This window comes from Manis pentadactyla, chromosome 3 (assembly GCF_030020395.1).
Source record: "Manis pentadactyla isolate mManPen7 chromosome 3, mManPen7.hap1, whole genome shotgun sequence".
In the NCBI taxonomy this organism is placed as follows: domain Eukaryota; kingdom Metazoa; phylum Chordata; class Mammalia; order Pholidota; family Manidae; genus Manis; species Manis pentadactyla.
The window spans coordinates 188,465,537-188,484,409 of record NC_080021.1 but is presented as its reverse complement, the minus strand read 5'-3'; the positions used below and the strand labels follow the sequence as shown (position 1 = coordinate 188,484,409).

The window sequence follows — 18,873 nt, the reverse complement described above, 5'->3', positions numbered from 1 at the left end:
ATTAGGCTTGGGGTGGATTAATGATTGTGCATTGAGCATTGACTCCCCTATACAGAATTTTATTGTTGTTAACAACCATTTGATCAATAAAAATGAGAGATGCCCTAACAAAAAAAAAAAAAAAAAAAAAAAAAAAAAAATGTCCAATGTCATTTAGCCATCAGGGAAATGATGATCAAAACTATAATGAGATACCACCTGACACTTACTGGACAGCCATAATAAAAAAGATACCATAAGGAGCCAACATGGCGGCGTGAGTAGGACAGTGGGAATCTCCTCCCAAAAACATATATACTTTTGAAAATACAACAAACACAACTAGCCCTAAAAGAGAGACCAGAAGACGCAGGACAGTGGCCAGACTGCAGCTACACCAGCGAGAACCCAGCGACTGGTGAAAGGGGTAAGATACAAGCCCCGGCCCTGCGGGACGCGAGCGCCCCTCCCCCCAGCTCCCGGCGGGAGAACAATAGGCAGAGCGGGAGGGAGACGGAGCCCAGGACTGCCGAACACCCAGCCCCAGCCATCCGGGCCAGAGCGCAGACACAGTATATGCCCAGGGGGCCCTGGATACTGGGAGAACAGGGGGTAGACCTCAGAGCGGGTGCTGAAGCTGATGCCCCTGTGACAAAGAAAAGCGGGGGCTTTTTTGAAAGTCTTAAAGGGACAGGGACTTAACAGCTTGACGGAAACAACCCAGGTCACAGTACAGCAGCTGGAAATTACAGGGAAAACCGGGTGCACTAACCCCCTGGGCAACAGCTCTGAGACCCCTCACGGAGGCAAACAGTCAAGCAGCCCCCCCATCCATCACCCCACCGGGCGCTGCGAAAGCAGAGAAGCAGCCTGAGACAAATTCCGCCCACAGAAAGGGAAATTTCTCCCTTCCGGCCAGGCAAGACACAAAGACCCACTCTACACGCAATTACCCAACACAAGCCACTAGGGGTCGCAGTTGCCCCAGTAAAGAAAGGCCAGTAGTAAGTGAAAATTTTGGCCCTCCCAGCTGACAGTCAATAGCACCTGTCAACATGAAAAGGCAAAAAAATATGATTCAGACAAGACTAACCCAGACAGCTTCGGCATCTGCTACATCTTCCCCTGAGAAGGAATCTGGGGAGATAGATTTAGCCAGTCTACCTGAAAAAGAATTCAAAACAAAAGTCATAACCATGCTGATGGACTTGCAGAGAAATATGCAAGAACTAAGGAAGGAGAATTCAGAAATAAAACAAGCTCTGGAAGGACTTCAAAACAGAATGGACGAGATGCAAGAGACCATTAATGGACTAGAAAACAGAGAACAGGAACGCAGAGAAGCTGATGCAGAGAGAGATAAAAGGATCTCCAGGAATGAAAGAATTTTAAGAGAGCTGAGTGATCAATATAAAAGAAATAATTTAAGAATCATAGGCATTCCAGAAGAAGTAGAGAGAGAAAAGGGGATAGAAAATGTCTTTGAAGAAATAATTGCTGAAAATTTCCCCAAACTAGGGGAAGAAATGGCCTCTCAGACCACAGAGGTACACAGAACTCCCATGACAAGGGATCCAAGGAGGGCAACACCAAGACACATAATAATTAAAATGGCAAAGATCAAAGACAAGGACAAAGTATTACAAGCAGCCAGAGAGAAAAAAAAGGTTACCTACAAAGGAAAACCCATCAGGCTATCATCAGACTTCTCAACAGAAACCCTACAGGCCAGAAGAGAATGGCATGATATACTTAATGCAATGAAACAGAAGGGCCTCGAACCAAGACTACTGTATCCAGCACGAATATCATTTAAATATGAAGGAGGGATTAAACAATTCCCAGACAAGCAAAAGTTGAGGGAATTTGCCTCCCACAAACCACCTCTACAGGGCATCCTACAGGGACTGCTCTAGATGGGAGCACTCCTAAAAAGAGCACACAACAAAACACCCAACATATGAAGAAGGGAGGAGGAGGAATAAGAAGGGAGAGAAATAAAGAATCATCAGATTGTGTTTATAATAGCTCAACAAGCGAGTTAAGTTAGACAGTAAGACAGTAAAGAAGCTAACCCTAAACCTTTGGTAACCACAAACTTAAAGCCTGCAATGGCAATAAATTCATACCTTTCAATAATCACCCTAAATGTAAATGGACTGAATGCACCAATCAAAAGACACAGAGTAATAGAATGGATAAAAAAGCAAGATCCATCCATATGCTGCTTACAAGAGACTCACCTCAAACCCAAAGACGCGCACAGACTTAAAGTCAAGGGATGGAAAAAGATATTTCAAGCAAACAACAGAGAGAAGAAAGCAGGTGTTGCAATTCTGGTATCAGACAAAACAGACTTCAAAATAAAGAAAGTAAAAAAAGACAAAGAAGGACATTACATAATGATAAAGGGCTCAGTCCATCAAGAGGATATAACCATTATAAATATATATGCACCCAATACAGGAGCACCAACATACCTGAAACAAATATTAACAGAACTAAAGGAGGAAATAGAATGCAATGCATTCATTCTAGGAGACTTCAACACACCACTCACTCCAAAGGACAGATCCACCAGACAGAAAATAAGTAAGGACACAGAGGCACTGAACAACACACTAGAACAGATGGACCTAATAGACATCTACAGAACTCTACATCCAAAAGCAACAGGATACACGTTCTTCTCAAGTGCACATGGAACATTCTCCAGAATAGACCACATACTAGGACACAAAAAGAGCCTCAGTAAATTCCAAAAGATTGAAATCCTACCAACCAACTTTTCAGACCACAAAGGCATTAAACTAGAAATAAACTGTTCAAAGAAAGCAAAAAGGCTCACAAACACATGGAGGCTAAACAACACGCTCCTAAATAATCAATGGATCAATGACCAAATCAAAATGGAGATCCAGCAATATATGGAAACAAATGACAACAACAACACTAAGCCCCAACTTCTGTGGGACGCAGCAAAAGCAGTCTTAAGAGGAAAGTATATAGCACTCCAAGCATATTTAAAAAAGGAAGAGCAATCCCAAATGAACGGTCTAATGTCACAACTATCAAAATTGGAAAAAGAAGAACAAATGAGGCCTAAGGTCAGCAGAAGGAGGGACATAATAAAGATCAGAGAAGAAATAAATAAAATTGAGAAGAATAAAACAATAGCAAAAATCAATGAAACCAAGAGCTGGTTCTTCGAGAAAATAAACAAAATAGATAAGCCTCTAGCCAGACTTATTAAGAGGAAAAGAGAGTCAACACAAATCAACAGTATCAGAAACGAGAAAGGAAAAATCACAACAGATCCCGCAGAAATACAAAGAATTATTAGAGACTACTATGAAAACCTATATGCTAACAAGCTGGGAAACCTAGGAGAAATGGACAACTTCCTAGAAAAATACAACCTTCCAAGACTGACCCAAAAAGAAACAGAAAATCTAAACAGACCAATTACCAGCAACGAAATTGAAGCGGTAATCAAAAAACTACCAAAGAACAAAACCCCCGGGCCAGATGGATTTACCTCGGAATTTTATCAGACATACAGGGAAGACATAATACCCATTCTCCTTAAAGTTTTCCAAGAAATAGAAGAGGAGGGGATACTCCCAAACTCATTCTATGAAGCTAACATCACCCTAATACCAAAACCAGGCAAAGACACCACCAAAAAAGAAAACTATAGACCAATATCCCTGATGAACGTAGACGCAAAAATACTCAACAAAATTTTAGCAAACCGAATTCAAAAATACATCAAAACCATCGTACACCATGACCAAGTGGGATTCATCCCAGGGATGCAAGGATGGCACAACATTCGAAAGTCCATCAATATCATCCACCACATCAACAAAAAGAAAGACAAAAACCACATGATCATCTCCATAGATGCTGAAAAAGCATTTGACAAAGTTCAACATCCATTCATGATAAAAACTCTCAGCAAAATGGGAATAGAGGGCAAGTACCTCAACATAATAAAGGCCATCTATGAAAAACCCACAGCCAACATTATATTGAATAGCGAGAAGCTGAAAGCATTTCCGCTGAGATCGGGAACTAGACAGGGATGCCCACTCTCCCCACTGTTATTTAACATTGTACTAGAGGTCCTAGCCACGGCAATCAGACAAAACAAAAAAATACAAGGAATCCAGATTGGCAAAGAAGAAGTCAAACTGTCACTATTTGCAGATGACATGATACTGTACATAAAAAACCCTAAAGACTCCACCCCAAAACTACTAGAACTGATATCGGAATACAGCAAAGTTGCAGGATACAAAATCAACACACAGAAATCTGTGGCTTTCCTATATACCAACAATGAACCAACAGAAAGAGAAATCAGGAAAACAACTCCATTCACAATTGCATCAAAAAAAATAAAATACCTAGGAATAAACCTAACCAAAGAAGTGAAAGACTTATATTCTGAAAACTACAAGTCACTCTTAAAAGAAATTAAAGGGGACACTAACAGATGGAAACGCATCCCATGCTCATGGCTAGGAAGAATTAATATCGTCAAAATGGCCATCCTGCCCAAAGCAATATACAGATTTGATGCAATCCCTATGAAACTACCAGCAACATTCTTCAATGAACTGGATCAAATAATTCAAAAATTCATATGGAACCACCAAAGACCTCGAATAGCCAAAGCAATCCTGAGAAAGAAGAATAAAGTAGGGGGGATCTCACTCCCCAACTTCAAGCTCTATTATAAAGCCATAGTAATCAAGACAATTTGGTACTGGCACAAGAACAGAGCCACAGACCAATGGAACAGACTAGAGAATCCAGACATTAACTCAGACATATATGGTCAATTAATATTTGATAAAGGAGCCATGGACATACAATGGCGAAATGACAGTCTCTTCAACAGATGGTGCTGGCAAAACTGGACAGCTACATGTAGGAGAATGAAACTGGACCATCGTCTAACCCCATATACAAAAGTAAACTCAAAATGGATCAAAGACCTGAATGTAAGTCATGAAACCATTAAACTCTTGGAAGAAAACATAGGCACAAACCTCTTAGACATAAACATGAGTGACCTCTTCTTGAACATATCTCCCCGGGCAAGGAAAACAACAGCAAAAATGAACAAGTGGGACTATATTAAGCTGAAAAGCTTCTGTACAGCAAAAGACACCATCAATAGAACAAAAAGAAACCCTACAGTATGGGAGAATATCTTTGAAAATGACACATCCGATAAAGGCTTGACGTCCAGAATATATAAAGAGCTCACACGCCTCAACAAACAAAAAACAAATAACCCAATTAAAAAATGGGCAAAGGAACTGAACAGACGGTTCTCCAAAAAAGAAATACAGATGGCCAACAGACACATGAAAAGATGCTCCACATCGCTAATTATCAGAGAAATGCAAATTAAAACTACAATGAGGTATCACCTCACACCAGTAAGGATGGCTGCCATCCAAAAGACAAACAACAACAAATGTTGGCGAGGCTGCGGAGAAAGGGGAACCCTCCTACACTGCTGGTGGGAATGTAAACTTGTTCAACCATTGTGGAAAGCAGTATGGAGGTACATCAAAATGCTCAAAACAGACTTACCATTTGACCCAGGAATTGCACTCCTAGGAATTTACCCTAAGAATGCAGCAATCAAGTATGAGAAAGATCAGTGCACCCCTATGTTTATCGCAGCACTATTTACAATAGCCAAGAATTGGAAGCAACCTAAATGTCCATCGATAGATGAATGGATAAAGAAGATGTGGTACATATACACAATGGAATACTACTCAGCCATAAGAAAAGGGCAAATCCAACCATTTGCAGCAACATGGATGGAGCTGGAGGGTATTTTGCTCAGTGAAACAAGCCAAGCAGAGAAAGAGAAATACCAAATGATTTCACTCATCTGTGGAATATAAGAACAAAGGAAAAACTGAAGGAACAAAACAGCAGCAGAATCACAGAACTCAAGAATGGACTAACAGGTACCAAAGGGAAAGGGACTGGGGAGGATGGGTGGGTAGGGAGGGATAAGGGGGGGAGAAGTAGGGGGGTATTAAGATTAGCATCCATAGCGGGGTGGGAGAAAGGGGAGGGCTGTACAACACAGAGAAGACAAGTAGTGATTCTACAACAGGTTGCTACGCTGATGGACAGTGACTGTAAAGGAGTATATAGGGGGGACCTGGTATAGGGGAGAGCCTAGTAAACAAAGTATTCGTAAGTATTCATCATGTAAGTGTAGATTAATGATTAAAAAAAAAAAAATGCAGTTCCTATGTGGTGACCTCTAATGAGTTCTACACAATAATATAAAGGACATATAAAAGTGTAGGCAAAGGGTCTGTTTGTGTTTATACAGAGGATCAAAGCCTAATTTGGCTACCCCGAAAATGAACTAAGAAACGATATGAAAGAGAACTTCCAACATCAGCACTCTCGGGAAGACTCATGCCAGAAGATGATCATCAAAAAACCCCAACAAAGATCCACGCACTGCTACAGCTGTAGATGCACTCATCCCACCAGCTCCTGGACTTGCCATGGGAATGAAGGAGATATCTAAGCTGGCCTGTGCATACAGTAAAACAACAAATTTGACTGGATCTATACTGTTGGAACTCAACCAAGAATTAGGAGAAGTGCAAATTGTAGCGCTCCAAAATCTTACAACTACAGACTATTTACTGTTAAAAGAACATATGGGATGTGAACAGTGCCCAGGAATGGGTTGTTTTAATTTGTCTGATTTTTCTCAAACTATTCAAATTCAGTTAGATAATAACCATCATATCATTGATAAGTTTTCACAAATGCCTAGGGTGCCTAACTGGTTTTCTTGGTTTCACTGGAGATGGCTGGTAATTACAGGTATGCTTTGGTTATGTAACTATACTCCTATTATGTTAATGTGTGTGCGCAATTTAAGTAGTAGCTTAAAATATATACATGCTGAAGTTACTCTACAAGAAGATATGTCAAAGAAATAATCAATCTTCCCATGTTTTCTCCCGCCTGCTACTTCTATAGCTTTTCTTCTTCCTTCCTAATTACAACGAATTCTTAAATAGAATTCGTGCCTCATATCAAATTTACCGAGTATCATAACTCCTCCAAGTGGTAAAGATACCTCAAGACAAATGCTGGGCATAGAAGCCACAGGGCATAAATATGCAAAGAAATAAAAAGCTAACCATTTCAAACAATAAGGCTTCTCTCTCACTTACCAACTTAACATTTCCCTGTGTGGCCCCGGAAGATGACTGGTTAGCCAGAGACGGGTAAGATTCCTCAAGGGAGGAACAACCTAAGACAGGCACAGTCGCTGGGGGGTCATCAGGTGAGAAATTGGGGATCAACAGAAGTGAGGCTTAGAACCTCACCCCCCCTGTTCTGAGAGAAATCTTCTGCATATGTGGATGTTTTATTGCCCTTGTCTAGCTTGGATTAACACATAGTCTACAGGCACACACCTGATCATATACATTTGCTCTCTTACAACACTAAACTATGTTTTCTACCTTTATGTTGTATCTACCTACCACTTCAGCATCTTATTAAAAATAATAAAGAGAGAAATGTGGTATCCACATATAAATCAAGTATAAAAATCAAATGTGTATTCATATTTGAACTGACTGTTTATAGTTCATAATGCATGAGCAAAACCAAAAGTTTCTGTGATGACTGCCCTTGTACTGTTCACCATGTAACTTATTCACTATGTAAGAATTTGTTCTCCATGTAAGAACTTGTTCGTTATGCTTCAGAAGATTGGAGACTGACGAAAATTAGGCTTGGGGTGGATTAATGATTGTGCATTGAACATTGACTCCCCTATACAGAATTTTATTGTTGTTAACAACCATTTGATCAATAAAAATGAGAGATGCCCTAACAACAACAACCAAGAAAAAGTACACACTTCCAATTGTAAAATAAATAAGCAACCGGGATGTAATGTATAGCATAAGGAATATAGTCAAAATATTGTAACAACTTGGTATGGTGATAGCTGGTACTTAGAATTATCATGTATATAAATGTTGAATCACTGTGTTGTACACCTGAAACTAATGTAATGTAATACTGTGTGTCAACTACCCTTCAATAAAAAATAATTATCTAAAAAAAAAAAAAAAAAAAAAAAAAAAAAAACCAAATGAGTATTCATATTTGAACTGACTGTTTAGAGTTCATAATGCATGAGCAAAACCGAAAGTTTCTGTGATGACTGCCCTTGTACTGTTCACCATGTAACTTATTCATTATGTAAGAATTTGTTCTACAAGTAAGAACTTGTTTGTTATGCCTCAGAAGATTGGAGACTGACGAAAATTAGGCTCGGGGTGGATTAATGATTGTGCATTGAGCATTGACTCCCCTATACAGAATTTTATTGTCATTAACAACCATTTGATCAATAAATATGAGAGATGCCCTCACAAAAAAAAAAAAAAGGACAGACTTCCAATGGTAAAATAAATAAGTAACCGGGATGTAATGTATAGCATAAGGAATATAGTCAAGATATTGTAACAGCTTGGTAGGGTGATAGCTGGAACCTAGAATTATGTATATAAATGTTTTATCACTGTGTTGTACACTTGAAACTAATGTAATGTAATACTGTGCATCAACTACCCTTCAATAAAAAATAATTATTTAAAAAAAAAAAAAAAAAAAGATACCAGTGTTGGTGAAGGTAGGGAGAAACTGGACTCCCTCCTATATTGCTGGTGGGAATACACAGTGATGTAGCTGTTTTTGAAAACAGTCTGACAATTCCATACATTTACAATGGTAACACAGTTACCATATGATACAGAATTCCACTCCTAGATAGATACCCAAGATATATGAAAATGTATGAAAAACTTGTAGATGAACGTTTATAGCAATATTACTCACAGTAGCCAAAAGCTGAAACAACCCACATTTCCATCAACTGGCGAATGGACAAATACAATGTGGTATACTCATACAACAGAATAAAATTCAGCAATAAAAAAGGATGAAGTTCGGATACATGCTATGACATAGATGAACCTTGTAAACATTTTGCTATGTAAAAGAAGCCAATCAAAAAAGTCCATATATTGTATGACCCCATTTATAGTAAAAAGTACAAAACAGACAAAACCATAGAGCTAGAAGAGTGGTTATTTAGGCCTGGGAGAGTTGAGGGGAAATGGAGAATGATTGTAAATGGCCATGATTTCTTTTTAGGATGTAATGTTCTAAATTTGATTGTGGTGATGGTTACACAGCTTTGAGAATACACTAAAAACAATTGAAATGTACACTTCAAATGGGTAAACTGTATGGTTTGTGAATTATATCTTCATAAGGTGTTTTTAAAAAAAGGAGAAAGAAAACTGATATCCATTCCTTTCAAGTTTCCAATGTGTCTTTGTGCCAGCATCACCAGGATCATGCAGTTGCAGGTAAACCACTGTAAACCTCAGCCCTGGGAATGGGGGGTTCTTGGAAGGAAGGGATGGGAGGAGTCAGGGACAAGAGGAGTGAGCGCAGACTTGCTCCAGTCAGCAGCAAAAACATGACTGCACATTTTTAATTTAGTGCTTTTACCTCCCCAGACAAAGGTGAAGGATAATCAGCTTAAAAGCCTTGTCAAGAGGGCAGCTGTTTTAAAGCTGGACGAGATCAAGATAGAGTGAAAATGTTATGCTTTGACTCTCAAAGTGTCTGAACATGTGAGAACTACATGAAAGGAGATAAAACATGAGTGAATACGGTGAAAGATTTCAGTTTCACCCAGACCAAGGAATAGGTTGACATTAAAATACTTGCCCAGAACAGGGATGGAAATGTGAATTTTTTTTTTTTAATATCATTTATTTTTATTCCTTAATTAGTCTTGCCTTTCATTAACTTAAAAACAAGAAAATGACAATAGAATTGGCAAACTGGCCATGAAAGTACTTAATCTGTGTGTGACAATTTGACTTCTATGTGATTCTAGCTTTAAATTCTTTTTTTTTTAGATAATTATTTTTGGAAATGTGAATTTTTAAAAGTGTAACTTAAAATTGTATCATTGATGACTGCCCTTATAATGTTCACCATGTAACTTATTCACTATGTAAGAATTTGTACTCCATGTAAGAACTTGTTCGTTATGCTTCAGAAGATTGGAGACTGACGAAAATTAGGCTTGGGGTGGATTAATGATTGTGCATTGAGCATTGACCCCCCTATACAGAATTTTATTGTTGTTAACAACCATTTGATCAATAAATATGAGAGATGCCCTCACACACACAAAATATATATATATATATATATATATATATATACACACACACTTCCAATTGTAAAATAAATAAGTAACCGGGATGTAATGTATAGCATAAGGAATATAGTCAAAATATTGTAACAACTTGGTAAGGTGATAGCTGGTACCTAGAATTATCATGTATATAAATGTTGAATCACTGTGTTGTACACCTGAAACTAATGTAATACTGTGTGTCAACTACCCTTCAATAAAAAATAATTATCTAAAAAAAAAATTGTATCATTGAAATTGAAGATTATATACTCACTGAGCTGAACACAAATCTACATTAAAGATGACTAAAAATGTTCCAGGGCATCAATAAAGTATATGATAATATGGAAGAAGCAGTACCTTCCTCAGTGTTCATGTAAAAGGTAACTTTTCCATGCCACATATGTGTAAGGGAATTTGCTCAAGTAATTCATAGTAGATCTGTTCCCCTCTGGTTTTGATATTCTACAAGCTTAGGAGTCTCAAGTAAAAATATCATTTACATCACCTTTTTCATGGCTTTAAGAACATTTGGCAGTTTATTGCCACCAAATGTCAGATATACAAAGGCTTTCGGAAACCTTTTACCACTCTGTCCAAACCCCATTATAAAGATGAAGAAACTGAGGCCAAGAAAGGGGACCTGACTTGTCCAATGACACAGTGTGTATCCTGACATCTTGTCCAGGTCTTTTCTAACCAGAGATTAGGGAAGAACTCTCTTCCCTTCATAGACAATGGACATATAATTAGAATATGCCATTTTCAAAGAAAGCTCTCATTTTAAAGAAGTGATGCCTATGGACAGAATGTTTATGTCCCCCCACAAAATTCATATGTTGAAGCCCTAATCCCAAGTATGATGGTGTTTGGAGAGGCAGCCTTTGGGAGGTCATTAGGTTGTGAGGGTGAGCCCTTGTGACGGGATTAGTGCCCTTATAAGAAGAGATGGGAGAGTGCTTCCTTCCTCTCCCTGTTCTCCAGCATTTGAGGATGCAAAGAGAAGACGACTACTGGTAAAGCAGGAAGCAGGCCCTCACCAGACAATGGACCTGCCAACACCTTCTCTGTTTCCAGAACTGTGAGAAACAGATGTTTGTTGATGATACAACCCAGCCTATGTTGATTTGTCACAGAAGCCCAAACTAAGCAGAAATTAAATTTGAAAGATATAAACTACTCATATAGTCATTAAGAAAAGTCAAGACTTGCTCTTTTATTTTTTCCAAAGTGAAAAAAATGATGATATTAGTTGTTCCCACTGACACCAAAACAAAATAGGATATTTCAGATGAGAAAATTCTCAGATATTCAGCCCCAAGTAGGTTTTAACAAAAAGTGTCCTGTGTCTGACTCCTTTGTCTTTCTAGTTGACACAAGGAGGCTTGTATCAGTTGTAACACATTTTCCTCTAAGGCCAGTCACCTCATGCAGGTAGTATTAATACAAGCAGCGATAATTACTACAGTGCACCTGCCACCAGTTACAGGTCCCTGTCTGTCTCCCACACAGGTGGCAGGAACAAAAGTGGCTGGACAGTTTTACCTTTGCTGACGCTCATCAGCTCTTTCACCTGCAGGATGACTGGGGTCAGGGCCCCTGTCTGGTTCACGGAGGCGATATAGTTCTCCAGCTCGCCTTCAAACACATCCAGCTCATCTCTCACATACATGAACATGCAGAACTCAATGACAATGAACTGAGGACACAGAGAAAATGTTTCAAGGTCTCACCTGAGTCCAGCTCAGTATGTGAATAACATATGGGTCTTTTTTTGGTTTTGAGTTCAAAACTCATCTGAAATAGACACTGAACACTGGCTATACTGAGATAAATGGGATTGTGACTTCTTTGGAGACAGGAGACCCCCCAAACTCTGTTCTTCACCCTATAGCATACAGACCAGGCACAAAAAAGGGCTCAAAGAACTCTTCAAAAGCAATTAGATCAGAGTGAAATGAATGCCTAACTTTCAATGAGGAGTGGCCTTGGGTACAATTCCAGCCAACTCTCTCACTGCTCCCCTTCTTGTGTGTTGGCCAGTAACCACGCTGAAGAAGGGGCTGCTTTGTGTACACGTTACCCTTGCTCACCCCCATCATCCTGTGTCATGCCCTCATGCTTCCTGTCATCACGCCAAAGCTTCTAGAGTTCTGCTGCCATTTTATTTCACCAACTGAATCTTGTTCATCTTTGAATATGGAGCTTAAAGACTACTGTCTTCAGGGAGTTTCTCAATCTAGAATAATTCAGAGCACTTTCACCTTTGTATCATACAAAGTATTTTCACTGCCTTAAAAATCTTCTGTGTTCCACCTATTCATCTATCCCTCCCCCAACCCTTGGCAACCACTGATCTTTCACTGTCTTTCTAATTTTGCCCTTTTTCAAATGTCATACATTTGAAATCATATAGTATGTGTCCTTTACAGATGGGCTTCTTTCACTTAGTAATATGCATTTAAGTTCCCCCCATGTCTTTTCATGGCTTAATAGTTCATTTCTTTTTAGTGCTGAATTGTATTCCATCGTCTGGGTGTACTAGATGATATACCCAGTCACATGAAGGTGATTCTACATTTTGGCAATTATGTATAAAGCTGCTGTAAACATCCACACTCCGTTTTTTGTGTAGATTTAAGTTTTCAACTCCTTTGGGTAAATACTGAGAGGTGATTATCAATCATATGGTAAGAGCTTGTTTAATTTTGTAAGAACCCATCAAACTGTTTTCTGAAGTAGCTGTACCATTTTGTATTTCCACCAGCAATTAATGAGAGTTCCTATTGCACCACATCCTTGACAGCATTTGGTGCTGTCAGTGTTCAGATTTTGGCAATTCTAATAGGTGTGTAATAGTGTCTCATATTATTTTCATTTGCATATCCCTGTATGCATATTCCAAAGCATCTTTTATCATGTTTACTTGCCATCTGTACATCTTCTTTGTGAGGTATCTATTAAGGTCTTTGGTTCCTTTTCAAACAGAGTTTATTTGATTATCGTTGACTTTTAAGCGTTCCTTGTATATTTTTGATAATAGCCTTTATAAGATGTGTCTTTTATAAATATTTTCTTGCAATGTATGGCTTGACTTTTCATTCTCTTGACTGTCTTTTTCAGATCAGAAATCTTTTATCTTAATGAAGTACAGCTATTCTTTTTTTCATGGATTATTTGGTGTCATATCTAAAAAGTAATCACCAAACCCAAAGTCATCTAGATTTTCTCCTATGTTATTTTCTAGGATTTTTGTAGTTTTGCATTTGACACTTAGGTCTGTGATACATATTGTTAGTATTTATGAAGGGTGTAAGGTCTGTGTCTAAATTCATTTTTCTCAATTGTTTTAGCACCATTTGTTCCACTGTATTGCCTTTGCTCCTTTGTCAAAGATAATGTTCTATTTCTTGGCTCTCTATTCTATTCCATTGGTTTATCTGCCATCCTTTTGCCAAAACAAGTCTTGATTAGTGTAGTTTTGTAGTAAGTTTTGTAATTGAGTAATGTTGGTCCTCTAATTTTCTTCTTCTCCTTTAACGTTGTGTTGGCTATATTATTAGTCTTTTGCCTTTCCATATAAACTTTAGAGCCAGTTTGTCAATATCCACAAAATAACTTTCTGGGATTTTGATTGGGGTTGCACTGAATTCCCAATATATAGAGATCAAATTGGAAGAATGGTAGCTCAATAATATTGAGTCTTCCTATCCATGAACATGGAAATCTCTACATTATTTACTTAGTTCTTTGATTTATTTTAACAGACTTTTCTAGTTTTTCTCACACAGATCTTGTGCGTATTTTGTTAGATTTACACCTAAGTAGTTCTATTTTTGGGGGGTGCTAATGTAAATGGTACTGTGTTTTTTTAATTCCAAATTCCACTTGTTCATTGCTGGTATAGAGAAGAGCAATTGATTTTTGTTATGTTAATCTTGTATCCTACAACCTTGCTATAACTGCTTATTAGTTCCAAGAGTTTTTTTTGTTGTTGTTGATTCTTTCAGCTTTTCTACATGCACAATCATGTCATTTGTGAACAGAGATATTTTTACTTCTTCCTTCCCAATCAGTGTATCTTTTATTTCCTTTTCTTGTCTTATTACATTAGCTAGGATTTCCAATAAATGTTGAAAAGGAATGATGAGAGGGAACATCTTTGCCTTCTTCCTAATCTTAATGTGAAAGCTGCTAATTTGTTGCCATGAAGTATGGTGCTAGCTACAAGTTTTTTGTTGCTATTTATCAGATGAGGAAATTCCCCTCTATTCCTAGATTACTGAAAAATTTTATCATGAATTGATGTTGGATTTTGTTAAATATTTTTTCTGCATCTACTGATATGGTCATGTGATTTTTCTGCTTTAGGTTGTTGATGTGATTACATTAATTGATTTTTAAAAATATTGTACCAGTTTTGCATATCTGGATTAAATCCCACTTGGTTGTGGTGTATAATTCTTTTTATACATTATTGGGTTTGGTTTGCTAATGTTGCGTTTAGGATTTTTGCATCTATGTTCATGAGAGATATTGGGCTGTAGTTCTCTTTTCTTGTAATATCTTTGGTTTTGGTATTAGGATGATGCTGCCTCATAGAATGAGTTAGGAAGTATTCTCTCTGCATTTATCTTCTGAAAGAGATCATAGAGAATTAGTACAATTTCTCCCATAAATACTTCATAGAACTCACAAGTGGACTCATCTGGGCCTGGTACTTTGTGTTTTAATCATTACTTATTGATTCAATTTCTTTAATAGAGACAGCCCATTCAGATCACCTATGTCTTCTTGTGTGAGCTGTAGCAGATTGTGTCTTTCAAGGAACTGGTCCATTTCATCTAGGTTATCAAATTTGTGGGCATAAAGTTGTTCATAGTATTCTTTTAATGTCCACGCAATCTGTAATGATGTTCCCTCTTTCATTTCTGATGTGACTAATTTGTGTCCTCTCCCCTTCTTTCTTAGTCTGGCTAGAGGCCTACTGATTTTATTGACTGTTTCAAAGAACAAGCCTTAGGTTTCACTGATTTTCTTTATTGGTTTCCTATTTTCAATTTCATAGATTTCTGTTCTAGTTTTTATTATATCTATTCTGCTTACTTTAGTTTGCCCCTCTTTTTTGTTTCATAAGGTAGAAACTTAAAGGATTGATTTCAGGTCTTTGTTCATTTCTAATATATATATACCTTCAATGTTCTAAATTTACCTTTAAGCACTGTTTTTTTGGTTTTCCACAAATTTCAATAAGTTGTGTTTTCATTTTCATTTAGTTCAAGTTATTATTTTTTTTACTATGCATTCTTTATTTTGATAGTTTTAATCAATTTCCATAATTTTATGAAATTTACATTTTTAAAATTATGCAATAATTCAAACCTACCGAAACAAGGCAAACACCCATATAATATTCTTGCTCCTTCACCCCTTTTTTTGTTTGTTTTCTTTTCTTTTTTTTAAAATTAAAGTATCCTTGATATACAATCTTATGTTGGTTTTGGTTCAAATTATTTTTAATTTCTCTTGAGATTTTTTCTTTGACCCATGTTACTTAAACTGTGTTGTTTAATTTCCACTGTTTAGGGATTTTCCAGTTCCTTTCTATTACTAATTTCTAGTTTAATTCCATTGTGGCCTGAGACCACATTGATTTCTGTGGTCTGAGGCCACGCTGAAACCACTGAGACTATTCTTTTCAAAATTTTAAGGTGTATTTTATAGTCCAGGATGGAGTTTTCTTGGTGAATTTTCCATGTAATCTTGAGAAGAATGTGTATTCTGTTGTTGTTGATGAAGTAATCTATGGATGTCCAAACTATTTGACTGATTGACAGTGTCAATTACAGTTCAGATTTTCCTACCTCAGCACTGGTTCCCATGGGGTTTCTGCTCCATTCTGTTGTGATTTTCTATATGCATCTGTCTCTCTCTCCAATTTTAGGGGCAATGGTTTGCTCTATGGCCTCACTTCTCTTACAGATCTAAGAACTATTAATTTTTCAGTTTGTTCAGATTTTTACTTGATAGGAAGAAGTAATGTCTTTCAAGCTTTTTACATATGAAATTGGTGACCAGGAGTTTCCATGAATGATTATATTTCTCTGTAATATTCATCGTGTGGGTAAAAGTGCCCTTGGAGTCAAAATGATGGGGTCAAAGAATTATACTTCCTTGATTTATAGAGATTCAATTTTGACCCAGCCTTTTCAACCCCTGCAGCATTTATAAAATAGAAAAGGATTTGCTCAGATCTACTTACAAGGTACAGGCAGATAAAAGCCAACACAGTGGTTCCAATCATTCTGCTTGGGAACCGAAAGCAGGGGTCCCACTCATATATCCTGGTTTGGAACCAAGATTTTTTTTTCTCCCTGTGAATGAATAAACACCAAGAAAAGATAGGTTGTGGTTGGTAAACAAATGCTTGATTCTTCTGAAAATAACTCATTTGCTCCTCTTTACCTTAGAGTTTAGTGAAGTGAAGGAGCAGTGGTGCATTCTAGTTTTCACTTTCCCCTTGTTCTTAAGAACAGACTCAGTTTTATTCAGTGTAGCAATTCATCAAACTAAAAGGCTATAGTTCCTGACCTCTCCTCCCAGGTAAGAGTGAGGAAGACTTAAGTACAAGCCAATTAGATGTGACCAGAGATGTGGGTGGGACAATGGGGAGGGTGCTTAGATGGAGCCGACACAGCTGCCCTTTCTTCTTTATTCTGCCTGCTGCCTAAATACAGACATTGTGGCTGGTCCAAGCTGGAGCCCCAGGATCTATCCTGGACCATGGACAGCCTGCACGATGGAAGCCACTAAGATACTGGAGCAGAAAGACAGCTGATTGGTAAAGTGCCATGGTGGACAGTCCAGGGTCAGTATGGACTGACTGCCTCCAGAATTCTTTTGTGTGGGAAAAAAACAAATCTTTCTCGTTTGTGCTACTATTACTTCGTGTTTTCTGCTATATGTAGCCAAATGTAGTCCTAATCAAAGTACTAGGATGCTGCTGTGTGGCTTTGAACCAGACATGTCCCTTCTCTGGGGTATATTCCCCAGTACACAGTGACAGTGGCAGGGCTAGGGTGACCTGTATGGTCGCTGAAGATCAGGTGCTTGTGCCTGGCCAAGAGCCGTGTCCTCTTTTATTGGTAACAGCACCTCAGCTTTTCTCTGAGAATCTGCCCCTTCCTAACCATCTGTCCTAGGGGTGAAGTGGGGGTGAACCACTTCCTAGTCCAAGTGGTGAACATGTGACCCAGGCTTTATTTAGTCCAGTCACCTAGCCACAGTACTTGGTTCTGAGATGGCATGTGGTCCAGTTTGACCGAACGAAACACACTCATGGGGCTTTTGTTTGAATTATTAGAAAGTAAATTTCTCTTTACTATGAGCTTAAATCAGAAGGGTAGAAGCTTAGAGATTCTGGAGGCCATCGTGAGGAGGAAGCCCACCTAACCATGAAGCTAACACAGATAAAAGCAAAGAGGGGACGGGGAAAAGAGACCTAGTTTTGATGATATCAAGTAAGCACCTGGACCCATCTGTCAGAAGCTGAATACCTCTAGACTTCCTAATTCTCTAAGGCCATAAACTTCCTTTTTCTCTTTAATCCAGCTTTAGTTGAGTTTCTGTTATCAGCAAACGAGTGCTGATTAACCCAGTGCCTTCCAGTCACCTCAGAGTCTCCCACTGTCAAGGCTCAACGTCGGTGCAAACACCAAGTGGCAAAGAAACCAACTGTGCCTTACTGCGGGGGATGCCTCCTCAGGAGCTGCTTGACGTGCTGCCCCTGGTGAACTTCCAGGAAAGGCTTTCCTTCCTGTGAGAAAAGAAAGAGGTGTATGCCTTGACTCACAAATTCTTGTTAAGGTTCAGGTCTCTTTTGAGGGGCTATCGCCACAGAGGGCAAGAATTTGAGTAAAGCTATGCTTCTGGACTGAGCCCTTCCCAGACACCTGCCATTTACTGAAGACAGGGACAGGGTCCAGGCTCTGTTTACCGAGCACTTGCTTTCGTAAAATGCCAGTGGTCTGGCCTTCTTTGACCCTTCAGCTTACCAATTGTGCTAGTCACTGTTTTTGTGAAGCCTTTTTTTCCCTTTGAGGTTTGGCGATTGCCCGTCATAGTTCAATACATCGTTTTAAGAATGAAACACCCACATTCCAGGGTTTCTAGTTTTTGTTTTTTTTTTGAGAGAGAGCATCTCTCATATTTATTGATCAAATGGTTGTTAACAACAATAAAATTCTGTATAGGGGACTCAATGCACAATCATTAATCCACCCCAAGCCTAATTCTCAATAGTCTCCAATCTTCTGAAGCATAACGACAGTGTTTCTACTTTTTATGAGTGAGAGTTTCTCCTGTCCATCTCTTATTTTGCAGTATTTAAAGAAATGAACTTAAGTGGTATATATATGTTTTCCTCATAATAATGTTTTCTCCAAGTATAATGGAGCTTTCGACGATAGTGCCTTAAGGAATTAGAGAGGAGGCACCGTGGTGAAGAGAAAGCCTCAGCAGTCACACTCTCTGGGCTCCAGTCCTGGCTCTGCTGCAGACTAGCTGCACGACCTTGGGAGATG

At 38.4% G+C, this 18,873-nt stretch overlaps 1 protein-coding gene across 3 annotated transcripts in view; it reads right to left on the bottom strand.

Moving 5' to 3' along the window:
- The window catches only part of LOC118914045 (stimulated by retinoic acid gene 6 protein-like), a 57,423-nt gene that overhangs the window by 12,822 nt on the left and 25,728 nt on the right, over positions 1–18,873 (bottom strand). For all 3 annotated transcript variants that reach the window (XM_036888529.2, XM_036888526.2, XM_036888530.2), the window contains 3 exons: positions 18,037–18,107; positions 16,554–16,665; positions 11,837–11,990 (listed from right to left, as the gene is read on the bottom strand). In XM_036888529.2, coding sequence (XP_036744424.2) covers positions 11,837–11,990; positions 16,554–16,665; positions 18,037–18,107 — 337 coding nt within the window. The remainder of the gene's footprint in view (positions 1–11,836; positions 11,991–16,553; positions 16,666–18,036; positions 18,108–18,873) is intronic.